This window comes from Cyprinus carpio, chromosome B16 (assembly GCF_018340385.1).
Source record: "Cyprinus carpio isolate SPL01 chromosome B16, ASM1834038v1, whole genome shotgun sequence".
Lineage (NCBI taxonomy): Eukaryota > Metazoa > Chordata > Actinopteri > Cypriniformes > Cyprinidae > Cyprinus > Cyprinus carpio.
The window spans coordinates 6,081,869-6,102,178 of record NC_056612.1 but is presented as its reverse complement, the minus strand read 5'-3'; the positions used below and the strand labels follow the sequence as shown (position 1 = coordinate 6,102,178).

Here is a 20,310-nt window from a genome sequence, read left to right as displayed (position 1 = left end):
GGAGCTCAAGTTGATTTAGCCTTGATATGTACAGTCAGTGTTTATGCAATGTCCAGGAAGGAGTTAAGACCAAATCTGCCTCTTCATGACAAGAACAGCAACAGTTAGTCACTGAGATGATGTAAGAGGATTTAAAAAACTAATCATTGACACCCTTCTCAAATAGTTTCAGCTGTCAAATAAACTCTCATAGAAGCAGAATAGAGGTTTGGTTTCAGCTTCTAAAAGCAGCGAGGCAAGCACAGGCCTCTCTCTCATGGAAATAGGAACAGTGTCAGGTGCATCGCTCAGAGTTTCCTCATATCCGCTCAGCTCCTTTGATTAGAGTTCCTGCAGGGTCATGCCTGGATCTGCCCATTTCCCAGCTGTTATTTTCTCCCAGGTAGCGTCTCAGCCCGTCTCCTGGCGCTTTATGACTGCTATTTGCACCTTGTAGCTCTCAGTGTGTGTAATTTCATGAGAGGTATTTAAGGAGGCAGCGCAGACATTTGTTTTTAGTTAAGCTTGTCATGGACCTGGGAGACTGAGGCGCAGATTTGTGGCGGATGATTCTTACGTGTTACTTATGCAGGAATGCCGTCAGCAGCACCACTTCCACTTGACAACATGGATCTGCACTGTTTACTTACACTAAACCTTACACTAAGTGCCATGTGTGTAAGTTGATTTACATTTTCGAGTTTCCTCCTGGCAGAAATGGAAAGGTACAGATTTCCCTGGATAGATCATCAAATTTATGGTTTCCTTAAAAATTCTCCCGTTTCCCATTTGGCAGTTGCTTTAGACCAAATTTGATATTTATATTGTGCCTGATATAAATTTGACTAAAATTTGATTTATCCATTGCATCATCCAACAATTCCCAAACAGCATAATTCAAGCTCTTACGACAACAGTGAATTTCATGTCTGTGCCGCAAATCTTTGTCAACCCATCCTGCATCTTTCAGAACAGGAGAATTCATTTTTTCTCCAGGCGGAGAATTTGATCACTTGTGTGTTGCTCTTTATAGCTCAAGTTATGTTGCATTTGATATTGTATAGGGAAAGTGTATAGAGAGATCTTGACAAACATGAGCAGTGTTTTGTTAAGACCTCTTCAAACTCTAGAGTGAGATTACTGGGATCTGTTTCTCTGAAGATACATTTGAAAAGAAGGTTTACAAAATTTATTTTTGGGTTATTAAATGGAAAGTATACCCAAAAATTAACAAAATTCATCAAAACATCTTATTTTGTATTCAATGAGATGAAAAAGATTAATACAAGTTTGGGACAATTTGAGGTTGAGTAAATGATGACAAAATCTCTTTTAAGAGATCTCGTTTATGATTTTGTTCTGCGCTATGGAGTGACACTGAATTTCAAAGAAATGTGACTAGCCAGTTTAGTTTTCTTTGTCAGATGGCAGATCTCTCTAGGCAAAGGTGAAGAACATATTAATGTCTGTTGCCTGTGTTTAATCTGAACACAGGTTAGCAGGTTCTCTGTTGTAGTGTCTCTGGAAACAATTTCCAGTGGGTCTCCAAAGCAAAGGTCATCAGCAAATGAAAGTTCTTCAACAGGCTGGGGTAAATAGGGCTTGGTAACTGGAAGTGATGTCACGAAGTATGAACTCTAACCATAGTGCATATTTTCATATCTGAAAGCCATGTGGATTTAATCGAATGGAAAACACAACAGGGGGCCACTGCAAGGTCTCTCACTGTCTGTCTGAATTATGTCACTGAGATCTCGCACTGTCTTCCTCAACTAACTAAAAGCCATAATTGCAATCCTGCGGGATTCTATTGACTAAACTTTGGATGGATAGGAAGGACTGACTGGAAGACGTGCAGCAAGCGTGTAAACAGCATGAAAGCACAATCGCCATAAATCGACTCGACTTTGGGAATTAGTCTTGACAACGGCTGAAACTCCCAACACAAGAGCAGCAGGTTGGAGTCATGTGGAGTGACCAGTCATGCCTGAACTTCATCCCACGTCTAGCCCAAAAGACTCGGCTCTGGCAAAGGTCGCTTCTGTTGACTAAACCCTGTGATCTGGTGACAGAAGACGAGCGTATCTCATGAGGATTACTCCTTGACACCAAAACAACTGGGTAATTTTGCTCTTTGTAGTCCTCAGCGTCCAATAAAGGATCAAATGCTTGACTGTAGGACCTTTGGTCTTGGGCTGAGATTAAGTCCCAGGTGTTGTTCACTTGATGGAGTCTTGGATCACTGCTCTGGAAACACCTGGGTTAATCTGCTTATAGCTGCTAATGATATCAACTAGCCTAACATCCTTAAATCTGATCCACAGGTAGTGTTTGTTGACATGTGATTCTCTTTTTTGCCTGAAATCTATTTCATCTGATATTTTTAGGCATCCATGTCAATTTTATTGCTGCCTTCTTCAGCTCTATAAAGTACTGCCATCGACATGGAGTGACATCAATTCCCATCCAAGATTATAAATTAGAGTCATCCATGCTCATAACTTTGTATTAATGGATCAGTTGTGTTGTTCTGTTGAATTGTGTCTTTCACAGAGTTGCCTGGCCAAAGTGAGATTTTGATGAGATGAGCTGAATCACCTGTTTGAGGTTTTAAGAATCCTACTATTCATATTTCATTTCACCTTAGTAATGCAAATTACCCAAATACTTCAGCCTAATGTTGTACTAGTTGCACTTTTTAGAAATGGTTCGTAATTTCTTTACCTACCATACAGACTGCTTAGCTAGCTAGCTAATATTACCAGCTAAAAATTGCAATATTAAAAATCAAATATTGAATTTTTCTATGCCCTTCACTGTGTGGTAAAAGGTAGAATATAGATGTACATGTTATGCACTGTAAAAAAAAAAAATAATAATAATAAAAATCTGACATTTACGGTAAAATACCAGCAGCTGTGGTTGCCAGAACTTCACCATAAGACGTATGGTAGCAACATTTTAGGTTTTACAGACTTAACTTAAATTCACAATAAAATACTGTATTTCATTAACTGATGTAATATTAATAAACCAACATACTGAAGTACTTTTCTCTGTTTTGAATCATTGTAATGCACTGATAACCACCAAAAACTGCTGGTGATGAGAAAGTCACATGAAGAACCAAAGCTCATCACAAACAGCTTTTCTACAAGCTGTGGAGGGCAATATTTATATATAGAAGGTGCACAGTCTTATTCACACAAACACTAAACACCATCATGGTGACACACATGATACTGAAATAATGCAATATAATTAATTTAACAACATTAGATGTAAGATAAAACCCTAATGTACAGAAGAAACATAGTTGTTTAAAAAAATACTTTTTTCACTGTAAATTATACAATGCCTTTTCTTTTTCACTTCCAAAAAACATATTTTTAACAGTTTTTTACTGTGAAATTACATTAAATGTAATTACATTTATTCACGGTATATAGTATGGCAACTTACTGTTAACCAATTAACAGGTTTTTACTGTAGCATTTTTACAGTCTTTCACTGTTATAATTACAATATGGTATATGAAAAGTGCTGTATGCTATAAATTATACACTTGTTTGTATAGCAGAAAAAATAGCACTATTTGAATCAAATTTGCTGAATGAAATACAGTATTTGTTTCTAAATAATTTTGCAGTGATGATTCCTACAATAAAGCCTGTTTCGCTCAAGCACATCACACTTTCTCACAAAATATGATGCATTTCATTCCATTGTTGCTTTTGACAACCATTTGTAAGGGGAAGAAGGCTCACATTACGCCTTAATCCGTAGAAAAACTGCAATGATTCATCTGAGCCAGATGAGCCAGATTAAAATTATTTGTTCAATTCGCAGCCTATTTTCACATGTATGGATAATTCTGAAGAAATAATTTTATGCCTTTGTTTTATGCTAGTCCTGTGCAGACTGGTAATTAAATGATACATTTTGAATACTTCTTCTGACAAACTTTTGACATTTGATTGCTTTTGTTGTTTTGATAATTCTGTGAAAGCTGATATGGGTAATATTAGACAATTTTTTATAAATCGACAGGAATTTTTTTTATTTTATTTTTTTAAGATGCAGGGTGTTGTAGATAATAACAATGGAACAATGAAAGTGTAAACAAGTCAGAGGAGATTATTCTGTAATAAAACTGCTTCTATCGCTTATTGTTCCTGCAGGGTCTAAATTTACAGGAATCCCGGTTCAGTTACTGTTATAGAAATATAATTTCTTGCATAAATTTTAGTATGCATGAAATACAACATATTAATCTAAAATAATGCTCTAATTTGCACATTATACTTGGTTATGTCAAACTGCTGCGAACTGGAAATATGTGCATAATTGTAACTTAACCTATTAAATGGTTTTGTCCTCTATCACCATCTCCTACGGTAAGCAGATCCAATTAAACTCTCTGAATATAAGTCCATTTGAATTTCAAGACAAATTAAGTTGTGTCCTTTTATTTTGCCTTGTCTTATTTTTTCCTGTGATATGTTCTGTAGTGTCTAACTGCAAATGTTTGAGAGTAGACAACCTCCCTTTTTTCAGTACTTCCCTGTAAATGTACAGTATGTTTGTTCTGTGTTGATTAAAGTGTCTAATTATCATTGCACATCGTGGTCGGTTCCAGAATCACGTGAGTGTTGTTTAAAAAGTGTTGCAATCTATCAGCAGTTACCTCCCATACAGGCGTTAATTACGTGACGAGATGTGTATCCTCTACACACACTGTGATCTTGGATCAGTATTGTTTAGTCTGGCGAGACTTGTATGGCTTCACTCGTTGATTACTTAAGCGTGGAGTGAGGGCAATGTTCCTTGAGCGAGGGAGACCAGATCTCTGCTCGACTGTGTTGGCATCAAAAAAGTGGGAAAAAAGGGCATAAACCAGTGTTTTAAGCAACATTAACCTCTGTAGAAAGGACAAACACTCTTCAAAGTTACACTTGTGTAAGCATTTATGAGATGTAGATGAATGTGAAAAGCGTGTACACATAAACATCTGCTCAGTTCACATTAAGGACCATTAAAAATCAACCTCAAACACACATTAAAGACTTCAATCCTTGATTGTACTCGTATCCTCCAGACAGCTTTGAATGTGTCTTTTATTCACCTTCATGCACAAATCCTCAACTCTGTATTCTCTTCCCAGAGTTCAGCATGTGTTTTACAGCCTATTGTGTGTATGATTGCCTTGCGATGAACTTAAGTGTTGTTGGCAGTGACGAATGCTAATCAGATGCACATGGGTTCAAACAGGTTCTCAGAAGGGCTTTTCTGTTTGTTTGGAGAGGAGCTAATCCTGGGAGCCCAATTGAGGATAATTATCTGAAGCGGCAGCGTAAATGAGTCCTCACTCTGACCTGCTGTGACTTGGATGAGGGCTTGAAGAGTCCTTGGGATCTCAAGATTGCGAGGGACATGAAGCTTGTTAGTGTTAATGACAGCACAGCTCTGCAAAACACTGTAATTTGGGCGTTTATGTCATAAACTGAGCTCAGAGTCGGCTCAATGTGCAAGTACTGCACCTTGAATGTGATCTGTGCTGCTTTTTAAACAGGAATCATGCTTGGGTAATCATCCTAATGCATCTTTAATCCAGATGGGTATTGCTTTTGAGAAACTAAAGGCGTCTTCAGAACATTTACAAAGTGTCTGTTTTATGTTCTAAAGCACATTAGCGTTATGACAGTGTTCGCGAAACCCTGTGCTGGTGTTCCACAATCCTCCGGCTCAGCATCTGTTCCCAGCCTCTTACACAAAGTATTAAATGTCAGTGGGTAATTCAGCCTGAACTGCTTAATGTATGTGTCATGATCGTCAGCTGGAGTGCCCATGAACTCCAGTAGAGGGCACTCCACTCAGGACTACTGCATTTGGGGTCTGAACTCCATTTCCCATGATCCCGTGCCTAGGGCTAATCACAGCCAGGTGTTCCCTATTACCATTCCCCTATATATACTGTGTTTGGACTCTGAGTTATTGCGAAGTCTTGTTTAGTCCAGTCTGACATTTCCGAGTGGTTTCCTTGTGTTTGTGCCGTCTGTGTCTGATCTTGGATTGTTTATACCGCCTGTGATTCTCTGCCGCCTTCCCTGACCTCTGCCTGGTATTGTTTCTGATTCTGGATATCCTTTGACATTCTTGATGCTGTTATCTGATTACTGCCTGTCTGACCATTCTCCAATAAATATACTGCAATTGGATCCGAACGTCTCTGACTCCATGTTACAGAAGACTTCGCCATACAAGGATCCAGCAGCCCGGTATCCTCTCGTTACCGAGATATCTGTTCCCATTCCATGTCAGCGTTTCACCTATCCAGCTCAACCGTGTACCCAGTAGACCAGCTATTACATCTTCGTCAAGGAGGCCTATCTATTGAGGAGTATGTTCACCGGTTCTGTGAGTTGTCAGATCAAGTACCACTTTATGAAGTTTTAAGGACTTGTTCCATTTTGGACTCGGTGAACCAACTAAATCATTGTTACCTGGATGGGAATTTAATGGCAGGTTGAGGGACATAATGGAATATGCTCTTTTGTTGTGTGGCTCTCCGTTCACTGTGGGTGAGGCAGAGGACAGTGTTGAAACCCCAAATAATTTTCTGGGGGGGGGGCAACATTGTCAAGTGCAGATGGCAGCGGAGCTTGAACCACCAGAGCCACTGCACAAGATGGTCGCCAGCCCAGAGCCACTGCACAACATGACCACCATTGCAGAGCTTCTCCACAAGCCAGAGTCTAGACCCAGAATGCCCGCCATGTCCAAGTCAGCTCCCAAGATGGCTACCCTGCCACAGCCAGAATCAGCACCCAAGATGGCTTCCGCGCCAGAGCCTCCACCCATCGTGAAAGTTATGCCAAGGTCTTCAGCCACCATGGACGACATGCCAGAGTTCCCAGTCATCATGAGTGTTGCGTTTGGGGACAACAAGGCTTTCCATGAGTGTTTGAGGTTGGCTTCTAGTTTGGCGGACCCACCGTTGACATCAATGAGAGCAGCTGGCATTCCAAGGCCTTCGGCACCAGCAGTTACTGAGGCAGTTCCCCTATCTACTGTACTTCTAGTTATGGGGGTAGCTATCTGGTGTGTTTGGGCTGCATACTGTCCTCCTGCTTCTACAGAATCCGTTCCTGAGCCAAGTCTAGTCCTTGAGTTTGCTCCAGTTCCCTCATCATGGCCAGGAGTGCCGTTTCCTGGTCCTAGGACTCTAGTGAGTCCAACTCTTTCTGAGGTGGTGGATTGCACTGCAGAACCTCCCAAAGTGGCGGCATCCGCTCCAGCTCCTCCAGAGGTTGCGGCTTCTGCTGTAGAACCTCCAGAGGTGGGGGCATCCACTGCACATCTTCCAGAGGTGTCAGTAGTATCCACCTGTGAACTTCCTCCCCGCCTTATCCTGGCCACGGAGGCTGCCATTAATATGTTCTGTTTCAGTCCTACCTGACCAGACTTACTCTCCTGTGCCATCGACTCCACTGTGGTAGTCCTCTGCTCCACCCTGTTGGGCTTCTGTCCCATCTGCTCAGCTGTGGTGGTCCTCTGCTCTGCCCTGGTGGGCTTCTGTCTCGTCCGCTCAGCTGTGGTGGTCCTCTGCTCCGCCCTGGTGGGCTCCAGTTCTGCCTGCTCTGGCGTGGTGAGCTCCAGTTCCATCTGCTCCACCCTGGTGGGCTTCCTTGTCTGCCCTGCCCTGGAGGGCTTCTGCTCCTCCTATGCTACCCTGATGGGCTCCTGCCTCACCAGTCTCTTCCTGGCTCTTTGCTTTGCCTGCACCTCACTGGTTATGTCAAGGTCATCACTCCACTCAGGAATATTGCATATGGGGTCTGAACTCCATTTACCATGATCCCATGCCTAGGGCTAGTCACAGCCAGGTGTTCCCGATTACCATTCCCCTATATATATACTATGTTTGGACTTATTGCGAAGTTATTGCAAAGTCTTGTTTAGCCCAGTCTGACATTTCCGAGCGTTCTCCTTGTGTTTGTTCCATCCGTGTCTGATCTTAGATTGTTTATACCGCCTGTGATTCTCTGCCGCCTGCCCCGACCTCTCCCTGGTATTGTTTCTGATTCTGGATATCCTTTGACATTCTTGATGCTGTTATCTGATTACTGCCTGTCTGACCATTCTCCAATACATATACTGAAATTGGATCTGAACGTTTCTGACTCCACATTACAGTATGGTCTCCATTCATCATTTCAGTCAGAGTTTATTTTATTTTTATATTAATTTAAGATTCATTATTTGAATTGCAATTGATCTTCTGTCTTGCATCTGTTTGCATACTGAATTGTGATTGGTCTGTCATTTCTCTCATTTGTTTAATATCATTAGTAGTCACTGTTAAACTTTGGCCACACTAGGCTTTCAGCAAATTCACAGGTCAGATTGTGTCAGTATATGTTAGGGTTGCAAAATGTTATAAAATTTAAAAGAGCTAAAAATGACATTTTACTCTGAAGACCATCCTGTTAGGGCTTAACAATTTGGGAAAACTTTTTCTGGTTGACTTTTCATATGCCTCTGTTTTCAACCTATTTATTTTGAATATTTATTTTTTTGCTGTGATTATTAATAAAATTACAATTAAAATTGGTGGGGGCTTTTTTATTCAATTGTACCATAAAATAAATGTAATTTTATTTTACAACTGTAAAAATATAGTACTAATATTATATGGATCTCTTTATTTTCAAATGTTAAACCATCTAGCTTTTATTTTGTTGGTTTGTCAGCTCATAATATTGTATTGCATCTCTGCTTCAGCTCAAATAACACTGCGGTGAATGCAATATATTTATGTCATTAGATCACAGCCTTTGATGACATTAACCTACATCACTATACATCACTAGATATAATTTCTCTGGATGAGCAACCGTTCCTGTTTTTGTTTAGCTGCCTTGCAAGCACTGCTGTTTCCTGCAGGAAACACACATTGTGAGTATGAAGCATGAAGAGTGCTGGGTTTCTATCGGATGGCGAGGTATTAACCAGTGTGCTTTCCCTCCAGTCAGGTTTGATCAGAACTCAGGGTGTGGATTACTTCCTGAAGCCATTGCATCCACATCAGGCACTTCTGGAGAACTTTTCAGCCCCATCTGACCACCATCCCCACATCCTATACAAGAGATCCACACCAGCACAGACAAACACAGGCAGAAACAGGAGGTCAACTGAGCCAAAGACGTTCAGCAGAAAAGATTCAGCAGTCCCGTATATGGGGAGAACCACACAGACGGATCCAGAGGAGTACCAGCGTACGCTGCACAGTCATGATGGCACAAGGCAGAGACAGCACTTCTGTGGAAGATGGAAGAAATGTATGTAAGGACATTCTCTTTCCAACCGCACCTTCAGAGTCTCTTACACTGAGCTGCTTTCCATTACATGGTGCTAGACTGTCAAAGACATTCATTAGGAAGACAGGGGTTTGTTTTAGATGATGTTCATATATATAAAGAGGTCACAGCTGTTCAAGGGTCAGTTTGAACATGTTTTTATGACATCATCACACCTGTATTGTGTTTGGTCAGGTATGAATTATCTTCACCTACTCTAAACAAACACCACATCCTCACACTGCGTTTGAACTCTGAGTAATATTTTATGAACTGAGTAACCAAATCTTATATGGGACATGAGGTAACAGCTAATACAGTTTGACACACATGGCGTGCATTAATGTCTTGTACAGGCCGGAGTTTTTCACACATAGATTCAGCAATTTGCTGAACTAGTAATGCATTTTCTTTGGGGAACCAGCAACGACTGTGTGACCTAGTGTTGATATTGTCTTGGTCCTGTGTTTCAGATATGCCTAAACCTCCTGAGGATAATATATATATTTTTCCGGATGAATATAAGGTCATGCCCAGAGGGAAGCGAGCCATTATGTTCAAACCTCAGACGCACAAGAGGCTAAATGTGGAGACCCTGGTGGTGGTCGACCGCAAGATGATGGACAATCACGGCCATGAGAATATAACCACATATGTCCTTACTGTTCTTAACATGGTAAGTCATCCATCCATTTGCCCATCCATCCATGCATGCATCTGTCTGTCTATCTATCCATCCATCCATCCATCCATCTTCATTCATGGATGCATCCAGATATCCATGCATCCACCCATCCAATCATCCATGCACCTATGCATCCATCCATTCATCCATGTATCCACATGCATTCATTTGTCTTATCTATCATCCATGTATCCATCCAATTATCAATCTCTATTCATCCGTTCAACCATCAGGATATCAATGCATACATTTGTCCATCTGTTCATCCATCCATCCATGCGCCCATGCATCCATCCATCTATTCATTCATCCATGTACCCGTCCATACATACCTCCATTCATCCATGCACATATTATTCATTTGCATCCATCCATCCATTTATCTGTCTATCTATCATCCATGGATCTATCCATGCATCTATCCAGCTATTGATGCATCCATTTGTCCATTCTCTCATCCACCCATTCGTTTCCCAGTATTATGTGGTTGAGTATGCTCTGAATACATGGAGAATGATGTCAAACTATGGTCAGAACATGTGTTTTCACTTCACTGTGGCATATCTGGCTGACCAAATGGACTAGTTAATGATTGCTAAAAGTCAAAATGAGTCCATTTGGGGTGTGCACAGTGAAACATGTAAGCACACACGAACACACTCTTTTAAACTAATGGAAATAGGATTGTGGTACATGTTATGAACATACCCATCAAACACAGACTTTGTGAAGGTGTTTTAAGAGTCCTAGTTTACAAAGGATTAGTGAAATACTGACACCTGAAACCAAACTGCTCACCTCTTGTGTTGGTGTCAGTAAAAACAAAGACAAAATAGCAGGAATGAAATACCTTGTATTAGCACTAAGTGTATGTATTTATGATACCTGACTACTTCTAAGCCATCCTAAGGACTTTATCTTCAACTCTGTTTCAAAGGCCGGTGAAATGTGGGATTAGGGATTCCCTTAAGTACATATGGTGTGCCTCCAGAGAGGTGAGGCTTTGAAGAACTTTAGAGAAATATCCCAGCCATACGCTTATCATTTCTCCAAAGAGACACTACTGATTGCTCTGTTCAAGAAGGTCATTTGAGTTTAGATGCCTCCATATAAATGCACCATCCTAATGCAGATTTTTCTGTACTTTTGCTTATCTCCACAAAGGTCTCAACACTTTTCAAAGATGGCACGATTGGAGGTGACATCAATGTAGTAATTGTTGGACTAATACTGCTGGATGAAGACCAGGTGAGTTTATGCACTGGAGATATTTGGAAACAAAGTAGGAGGTTTTGGCTCTGTTGCACTGATAATGCATGTTCAAATGAATATGTTACATCAACACCAAGTGTATAATTGTAAAATAAATGAGAGTTAAAGCCCTCTGGAGGGGACTGAGGTCATGGACCGTGAGAGGTTTAGATAACACAGAGCTTTGAAACCGAATGAAACATTGCTTCAGAAGGTGGAATTTATTGTCCTTGAGAGGCTTGTCTCCTTCGTTCTCTTTGAGATGCACTATCTGAACAGGTCTCATTTTTATGATGACAGTTTAATTGGATACACAGCATTCCATTGGATTCGAGCCAGACGAGGGATGCATCTGTGGGAAAGCAGGCCAGCAAACAGCTGAAGGGCTCCGTTACTGATACACCTGTGCTAATGTTAATTAAGCTCACGTTAGCCACTGGCTGAGGAATGCAGAAAATTGCCTTTATCCCCCTTTTGATTGGAATAATTAGCTGCAGTCACTCAGGATCAGTGATGAGGGGCTAATTACCCATAGACTCATTTATTGAGATGGGGTCAGCAGAGGTATCTGGTAATTACTCGGCCCAGTCTGGTCTGAGTTAGTCTCCCAGCACTAGTCATTAGTTGCATGTGACTGTTTCGTTCTTTTGACTTCATTCTGCCCTTGACTCTACTTAAAGGCGTAATATGATGTTGCTAAAAAGAAAATTATTTTGTGTATTTGGTGTAATGAAATATGTTTATGCGGTTTAAGGTAAAAAAAAAAAAAAAAAAAAAAACATTATTTTCCACATAGTGTACATTATTGTTTCTCCTCTATGCCCCGCCTTCTGAAACATTAAGTTATTTTTTTTACAAAGCTCATAGGTCTGAAAAGCAAGGTGTGCTCTGATTGGCCAGCTATCCAGTGGTTTTTGATTGGCCGAATACCTCAAACGTGTGACGGAAATGTTACGCCCCTTAACATACTGTGATGCATGTCCCAGTCAGAACACCGGTGCTACAAGTCAAAAACAATAAAACCCATTACAAACGAGCCATTTGTTGCATCTAGTGGGGACATAATTACGGATTATAATGACTTATACTGTGTTTTTACGCGTTGCGTTGCATCGCTCTGTGTAAACAAAATCATGTTTGCATTTGTGATCAGAGAAACGACCAACAACAAGCTCTACTCTACACCAGCGGTTCTCGATTCCAGTCCTCGCACCCCCCAGCTCTGCATATTGTGCATGTCTCTCTTTGTTAACACACCTGATTCAGATAATCAGCTCATTAGAAGTGAGCTCTGTGCATGAACTGTGTTCCCATTGACATGGTCCCTACACAGTGTTCATTTCTCCCAACTCCTTGAGCAGGGGAAATCTGTTGAAGTTTATCTCACTTCGGAACATTCATTCACGGATTTGCGCTGCGCAAAGTCTTCACACACAGACAAGTGTGACATCATATACCTCTGTAAATAAATACAATTTAAATTCACATCTCGCTCACTTCAGTGCACTTTGAATGGAACATGTACGTTCGCTTCGAACTGGAATTTATGGCGGAATATCCTGTGATGTCCACTTCGCAGGGCACTTACGTTCGAATAGAACAAAAGTCTGAAGCCATAAGAGAAACATACAAAATGTGCAGAGCAGGGGGGTGCGAGGACACTGCTCTACACTGCTCAAAACTTGCGTTTGAATCATCAGTGGCAAATCCTTTACATATGTAAACGCACTTACAGACTGTGAGTCAGAACAGCCGGCATTGTAGTCTTCTCTCCCAGGACCAGGAAACAGTCCTCCATGAAATGTGCTGCACAACTGAATATTTGGGTTGAACTGTTCTGGAACAGTGTTGTAAATAAAACTTAACTACTGATTTCTAGCTGTGTCCTCTTTTGGAAGGCCAAACAAAGTATTTTCACTTTCACAATGAAACAGCATCTCCACGACATGGTGCTGGCGTCAACAGCAAGAATCAAAGGTTTCGCCTTCTTTCTTTGCGCGAACATTTGGGCGGCGTTATGCAAATCTTCCCACATTGTGACATCTTTTATAAAGAATATCTCTTTGGGTTTGAGACTTTAGTCTTTGCAACTTTACAGATCTTCTTCATGCACCAAGAGCTTGTAACACTCCAAAGAGAAAGGAAAAATTGAAATCGCATCATATGACACCTTTTAACTCTCTACTCACTCAGGATGGACTAGTGATTAACCATCATGCGGATCACACTCTGAACAGTTTCTGTCAATGGCAGTCAGGACTGGCTGGACGAGAAGGTCGCCGCCATGATCATGCCATCCTGCTAACCGGTCTGGATATCTGCTCCTGGAAGAATGAACCATGTGACACTCTGGGTAAGGACAACATCTGACGAGCCTAAATGAGCCTAAATTCATGAAATGCTAAATGCATAAAAATACTTAAAAAAAAAAATAAAAAAAACACACACACACACAATACATATTGAATCAGCCTCTAAATAGTGTTGTAATGTTGTGCTATTGGCAATTCCTATCCCTTACGAATACTACTTGCCTTATATTGGTAACAGACCTGTTATTGGATACTGATTAAATTAATCATGGCTGATGGCAAATAAAACTGTAAATGTACGCCCTGAGTGCAATGTAAGTAGTTTTGGATAAAAGCATCCACAAATGAACTGAAAACCTTCTCTTATGCTGCATTAACACTGCTCATGTGTCATTATGAGACAAAAGCTAACTCTTAAGATGATACCAGGTTTTACTGTAATTTTGCAATCATTAAAGAGGAACAAATCACAGGTGTGGTGTGATATTTAAGATTTATGACCTTATACTGTACTGCACTTAGTTATCATTGAACAGCTCCATTTAGCTACTGCTAAACTGTTAAATTACTAGAGGTACAGTAAGAAGCTTTTCCTCTAATAACCTGTTTCCAGTGAGAGCTCAGGCTCTGGTCTCCACCCTGGGCCACATAAAAGAATCTCTCCCCGCTAACCCCTAACCCCATTAGCAAAGCTAGCCATGCCCCTCAAATGCAAGGCCACGGTTCAAAGGCTGCTGGGAACACAACATTTGTGGAGTGTCAATGATTAACGCTTAAGTGCAGACTCACACTCAGGGGTCAAGAGTTTAAGGGTTATGGGAGATTTCAGGTCCCTCAGAGGTCACAGACGGGAAGATTAAAGCGCTCTGCTGAACCTTTAATACTAGCATATACTTTTCCATACAGTATCACTACTGTAGACTTACAAAACCACCGTATGCATTGGATTACCATTATGCATTGTTTCCGCACATGACAGTGTCTTATGACAGAGAGATATTGAAATATATATTTGTGTTATAGTGCTTATTTATGAGATGGCAACATGTTTAAGTAACAAATTGTTTTCTTTTATTTATTTTACAGCATAAGAATCCATATATCAAGTGTAATGAAATTTTTAGTATGATTGTTTTGTCCCGCTTGAGATTTTCAGTAAGGCCAGAAGACACAAATAAATCACAGCATGTTCTGGTGCAACACATTTGTGCAATACATGCAAGTATTTAATCACTCTGTGCGTATGTGTCGAAAAACAGCACATATATTAAGTGATTAAATCAAAGGATAATAAATCAGACTCCTTTGGTCCTTTTGGGGTTTGACTTTGGTCCAACATACACTGGACTTCATCGCCACAGGTTTTGTATTAAAGAGTTAGAAAGTCATAATTTGTCATAAAATACAGTTCTCTTAGATCTCAGACCCACGTAGCGACACTTACAGAATTCTTCAAAGCATTTTGTGAGGTTGCCTTTCTATTTTTTATGCTTTCTACAGTTAATATACCACTCCTAGCTGTATACGGCCTGCATATAATGTGTTTCAGGTTCGTGCTGGTCGAAGTAACTCATATTTCTGTTCAGATTTCCTGCAATGGACTCGAAACAACTGGATTTGATCTCTAGCTCTAGAACTAGCAAACCTTGATCTGATTACAGCAGTCCATCAACTGTTCTCTCACAGGAAAACATCTTGTGTTTACTGCCCTCTCTTTTGAGCAATGTGGATTATGTACAGTTCAAAAGTTTGTTGTCCATAAGATTTATTTACTTATTTAATTTTTTAAATAAATTTTTTTTAATCAAAAATTACTTTAATTCCTCAAAGTGTCAGAAAAAAAAAAAAAAATTAATGTTACAAAAGATTGCTATTTCAAATAAACAGTTTATCAAAGACTCCTGAAAAATAAAATTGATCAGTTTGCACAAAAATATTCAGCAGCTCAATTGTTTTAAACATTGATACTAATCAGAAATGTTTCTTGAGCAGCAAATCAGAATCTTAAAATGATTTCTGAAGATCATGTGACACTGAAGACTGGAGTAATGATGTTGAAAATTCAGCTTTGATCACAGCAATAAATTACAGTTTAACAGATATTCACATAGAAAACAGCTATTTTAAAAATGTGGCCTTGGTAATAAAAAAAAAAAAAAAAAACAACTTCATATTAAATAAATGCACCCTCGGTGAGCAGAAAAGATTTATTTCAAAAACATTTTAACCAAACTTTTGATCGGTGGTGTACAGTCTGAGGTGATCTGGTGCAAGATTATTGTCGCTGACTCTTTGGCTCCTTTTATAAGTTGTACTTCATAATAAGTTGCAGTGGTACACTAGTCTTGACTTATATACTCCTCATCATTCATTCATCCATCCATTTATTGTTTTGATTTCAGGCTTTGCTCCAATCAGTGGAATGTGCAGTAAGTACCGCAGCTGCACGATCAATGAGGACACGGGTCTCGGTCTGGCCTTCACCATCGCCCATGAATCTGGCCACAAGTAAGAGTTCAATTTATAATTAACCTTTGTTTGATTTCCTCAAATCCGGTTGCCTGTACTGGATCAATGAAAGCCTTGTTCTTCACAGCTTTGGAATGGTCCATGATGGCGAAGGCAATGTATGTAAGAAGTCGGTTGGAAATATTATGTCTCCTACCTTGGCAGGACACAATGGTTTATTCTCCTGGTCATCCTGTAGCCGACAATATCTAAACCGATTTCTAAGGTGAGGTTTAGTATGCATTTCCCAAATTACAGCTTGAAATTCCAGTATCCTAAATGTATGTTTTTACAATGCATCAAAACAGTGCAGCAGTGTTGTGACTGATATTTGTAATGAACTTTGAGTCACTTGGGAAGACTATCCCAAAATCACATGATGATATTAACTACCCTCCCTTTACTGAGCATCTCCTGTCCATTAGTCATCCATGCAGAATCACCCAGCGAGAGTCTAAACACCAACCTCATTTATAAAAGTGCAATGTGTACCTGATGGATTAAAGCATATGCCAAATGTATAAATGTAAATTTGAAATGCAAAAGTACTGTAAAGTCCTAATCAGATCAGCAGTGACTTTGGCGATTCCTACACTACTCTGGATACATTTGAAAGCAAAATTTTTGTTTCAAACCTCTCTGTCCACACTAGCATTTTTAAGTTTGAAATGTAGGAAAATGCAAAAATCATCTTAGAGAGCATGTGAAAAATGTAATAAAAGTTCACTGAGATGAGAGAGAAACAATCATTTTATTGGCAGAATTAGCATGTATAGCATGCATGTAATTAGCATGATCTAAATCGCAACTGCCCACAGGTTTTGCCATAGGACAGCAAACACGAGTAAATCTTTGCAGGAATGTAATAAGAAGATTGTACAAAGCAACACGTCTGTAGCATTACTGTGAAAGTGAATATCAGACCAAACGGGTAAACTCATATACTTACTAGCTGCTTTTACAACCTTATTAACTATGTTTCCATCCACTTAATTTTATTGCATAAAAATGCTGAATGGAAATGCTAAGATGTGCATAAATTCTAAAAATGCGCATAAAAAACTTCTACGCTCAAATAAGTCAAATACATTTTTTATTGGCAAAGAAAACTTTTGAATAAACTATGATAGAAACACATTTACTGATTAAATTACTTGATGCACATTTAATTAATGCATGTGTTGTTTATTACATATGATACATGGCACCAGTTTATCAGGAAATGGCAATTTTGTTCTCATCATCTCGCTGGATGGAAACTGCTTTATTCACAAATGTTTTATGCGATATGTACCTCAAATGTAGCAAAATGCCAATGGAAAAATCCTTGTTGGTCACAGAGATTATTTTCTGCAGTAACCCAAAAGATAGTGTTTTGTCCAAATCCACCTTGTTGATTCCAACCCGAGTCCATATCCTTAACCAGTTGAGTTTGAGTGGGAGACATTTATTAATATCTTGTCATTTTAATTTTATGTGGTTATTTCCAAAATGTCAGAGTCTGTGTCAAGTCCAAGTGAAGTCCACCCGAGAGCATCCGAGATAATTTATAACTGCAGTCTGACTTCACATCTGACTCAAAATACTCTAAATCTACCAAAAAGCTAACTGAAAAATCCTATTAGGTTTTTGCAGAGGAAACCAGGGTGATTTTAACTTCCTGGTTGGTCTACAAAAATACATCATCCCTGCAGCACTCTGTTTCCCTGATTACATACTCCACTGAGCTCCACAGATTTCCCTCTCATTGGTCTTTATATTCCATCTCTTTTTATTCCGCACTTTGTTTGTCAGACAGTGCTTTGTGCTGCGAGACGAAGTGGATCAACTTGTCAGACACCATTCTGCCTTTTGGCGTTCGCTTCTACAGTGGCTCAAAACTCCTCTCAAAATGCTTGATACAAATGCAAAAATCAGAAAATCAAACCCGATCCAAATTTTTAGAATGACGTACAAAAGTTTCGGAAGCAATGTGTAAATGTGATTGACAACTTAAGATCGCATGAAAATTTCAGACTAAAATTTTGGACCTTAAAGGGATAGTTCACCCAAAAATGAAAATTATGTCATTAATTAAGACCTTCGTTCATCTTCAGAACACAAATTAAGATATTTTTGATGGAATCTGAGCGCTCTCTGACCCTCCATAAACAGCAAAGATATTACCACAATCAACACACAGAAACGTAGTAAGGACCTCTGTAAAATAATCCATGTGACATCAGGGGTTCAACTGTAATTTACGAAGCTGAAGACATGAGGGTAAGTAGTGACAAAATGTAAATTTTTTGGGTGAACTAACTCTTTAAGGGCCTGTTTACACTTGGTCACTGTATGCGTTTTCTCTGATTAGATGGCTATCTGATCGTTAAAAGACCAGGTGTAAATGCCCTCCAAATTGCTTTCAAGACATTGAGAATGCCTTTTAAATCCTATTGCTCAAACCACTTCAATTCAAGATCAGATTTATATCCATTATGCGAAGACACATTTATGTGTACATGGAACAAAAACTTCACATTTGAACTCAGTAAGTTCTTTCAGAACTGCTTAAATGCCTTGTTTGGCAAATCTTTAACTGCTTAGCACCCTATAGCACCCTCGTAGAGCCGGGCCTGTCCTAAGTGTTGATAACAGGTGTGAATTTGGAACCAACTAATCAATCAAACCAAACTGCATGGTCAACCTGCAGTGTGACAGTTGCTTTAGTGTCACCAGAGTCTGTCTGTGAAGCACAGCTTTTCCAGGACTCTCTGGGCATCTAAAGGCGACAAAGTGCAGTACATTCACCCTTTGTTTATCTTTCCACACCCCTACCCCCACCCCCCAAAAAACAGCAGCATGCTGCAGATAAATACGGCGACTCTGTCTCCATCAGCTATCCTCCCATCTGTTTCCCATTCCTCATCAGCAGCCTCACCTACGTCACCTACATACAGCCTGCACATCACAGACCTTCAAGTAGCTGCTCTCAGACCTTCTGTCCTTTCTCTCCATACCCCTTCATTTTTATCACTAATAAAACAGAGCTTGAAAGGGAGTCTGGCTCGAGCCGGTCTGTCTTATAGCTGTCGCTGAGGAGGAAACTTAAAGAGGTGACACTGGGAGAACTGAGTGGTGATGAGGAACTGAATCAGATTCATCTGATGCTTACATTCCTGCCCCTGCAGCCCAGATGCTGCCACACTGATCCGTCTCCAGATAACTGAAAGCAGGACTTACATGCGCCGCAGGAGAACAGGGTTTCCCTTCACAGGATGCACTGAATCACTGAGGGATCGCTGGTTTTACTTGACTTTATAATGGATTGTTCTTCAACAAGAACATCTGCAGATACAATGTGTTCGAGTGACTGCTTAATTTTACTAGTCAACTTGTCATTCAGAAATGTATACATTGGTGCCATGTAAAGAACAAGTGCAAATGAAGGCATTCTCTACTAGTCAACACAGACCCAACGATTCAACTAGTGGTTGGACTAATAAACTGACAGACTAATCTGAAGAAGAGCTTTAAAACATCACTTGTCTGATGGTGATGAAATTAACTCAGGTAGAGCTGTCTGATTATTTAAAATAAAACTAAAATGGTGAAAATTACTGTCATTATAAAATTGCAGAGGCTGATTTAATTACATTTACATTTAGTCATTTAGCAGACGTTTTGTCCAAAGTGACTTACAAATGAGGACAATGAAAGCAGTCAAAATCAAACAAAAGAGCAATGATACCGTAAGTGCTATAACAAGTCTGTTAGCTTAACAAAGTACACATAGCAAGTTTTTTTTTTCTTTTTTTTATTAAATATAAATGAAAAGTAAAGTAAAAGATTGATGGCTTATGTACAATTTTGACACAAATTTAGACAGTCATAAATATTAATAATGCAAATTTACAGTTGTAGTGTAATAAAATAATACTAATAATTATAATTAAAATTATTATTATTATTGAATTTTTCCTTTAATACTCATATTTTACAGTGAAATAATTGTTATATTTCTTATTTTGTTTAATATTTTTATTTAGTTATAAATGGTAATATAAGAAGAATAAGAATAGGACTATAAATTATTATTATTATTTTTATTGTTGGTGGTGGTGGTATTTTATAGTCATGCTCATAAATAATAAAACATTTTGGCCAAATTCTGCAGACCTACAAACAAGCACAACAAACCTGGATCTTTCTTTCTTTCTTTCTTTCTTTCTTTCTT

General features: G+C 39.4%; 1 protein-coding gene across 4 annotated transcripts in view; it reads left to right on the top strand.

Annotated features, from left to right (window-relative positions):
* The window catches only part of LOC109106373 (A disintegrin and metalloproteinase with thrombospondin motifs 16-like), a 93,110-nt gene that overhangs the window by 8,781 nt on the left and 64,019 nt on the right, over positions 1-20,310 (top strand). For 3 of the 4 annotated variants that reach the window (XM_042740469.1, XM_042740468.1, XM_042740467.1), the window contains 6 exons: positions 9,011-9,320; positions 9,812-10,014; positions 11,188-11,271; positions 13,468-13,627; positions 15,989-16,094; positions 16,183-16,320. In XM_042740469.1, the coding sequence (XP_042596403.1) occupies positions 9,011-9,320; positions 9,812-10,014; positions 11,188-11,271; positions 13,468-13,627; positions 15,989-16,094; positions 16,183-16,320 (1,001 nt within the window). Of the gene's footprint in view, positions 1-8,751; positions 8,938-9,010; positions 9,321-9,811; positions 10,015-11,187; positions 11,272-13,467; positions 13,628-15,988; positions 16,095-16,182; positions 16,321-20,310 lie in introns of those variants that run through there. The other variant, XM_042740470.1, reaches the window with a different exon arrangement.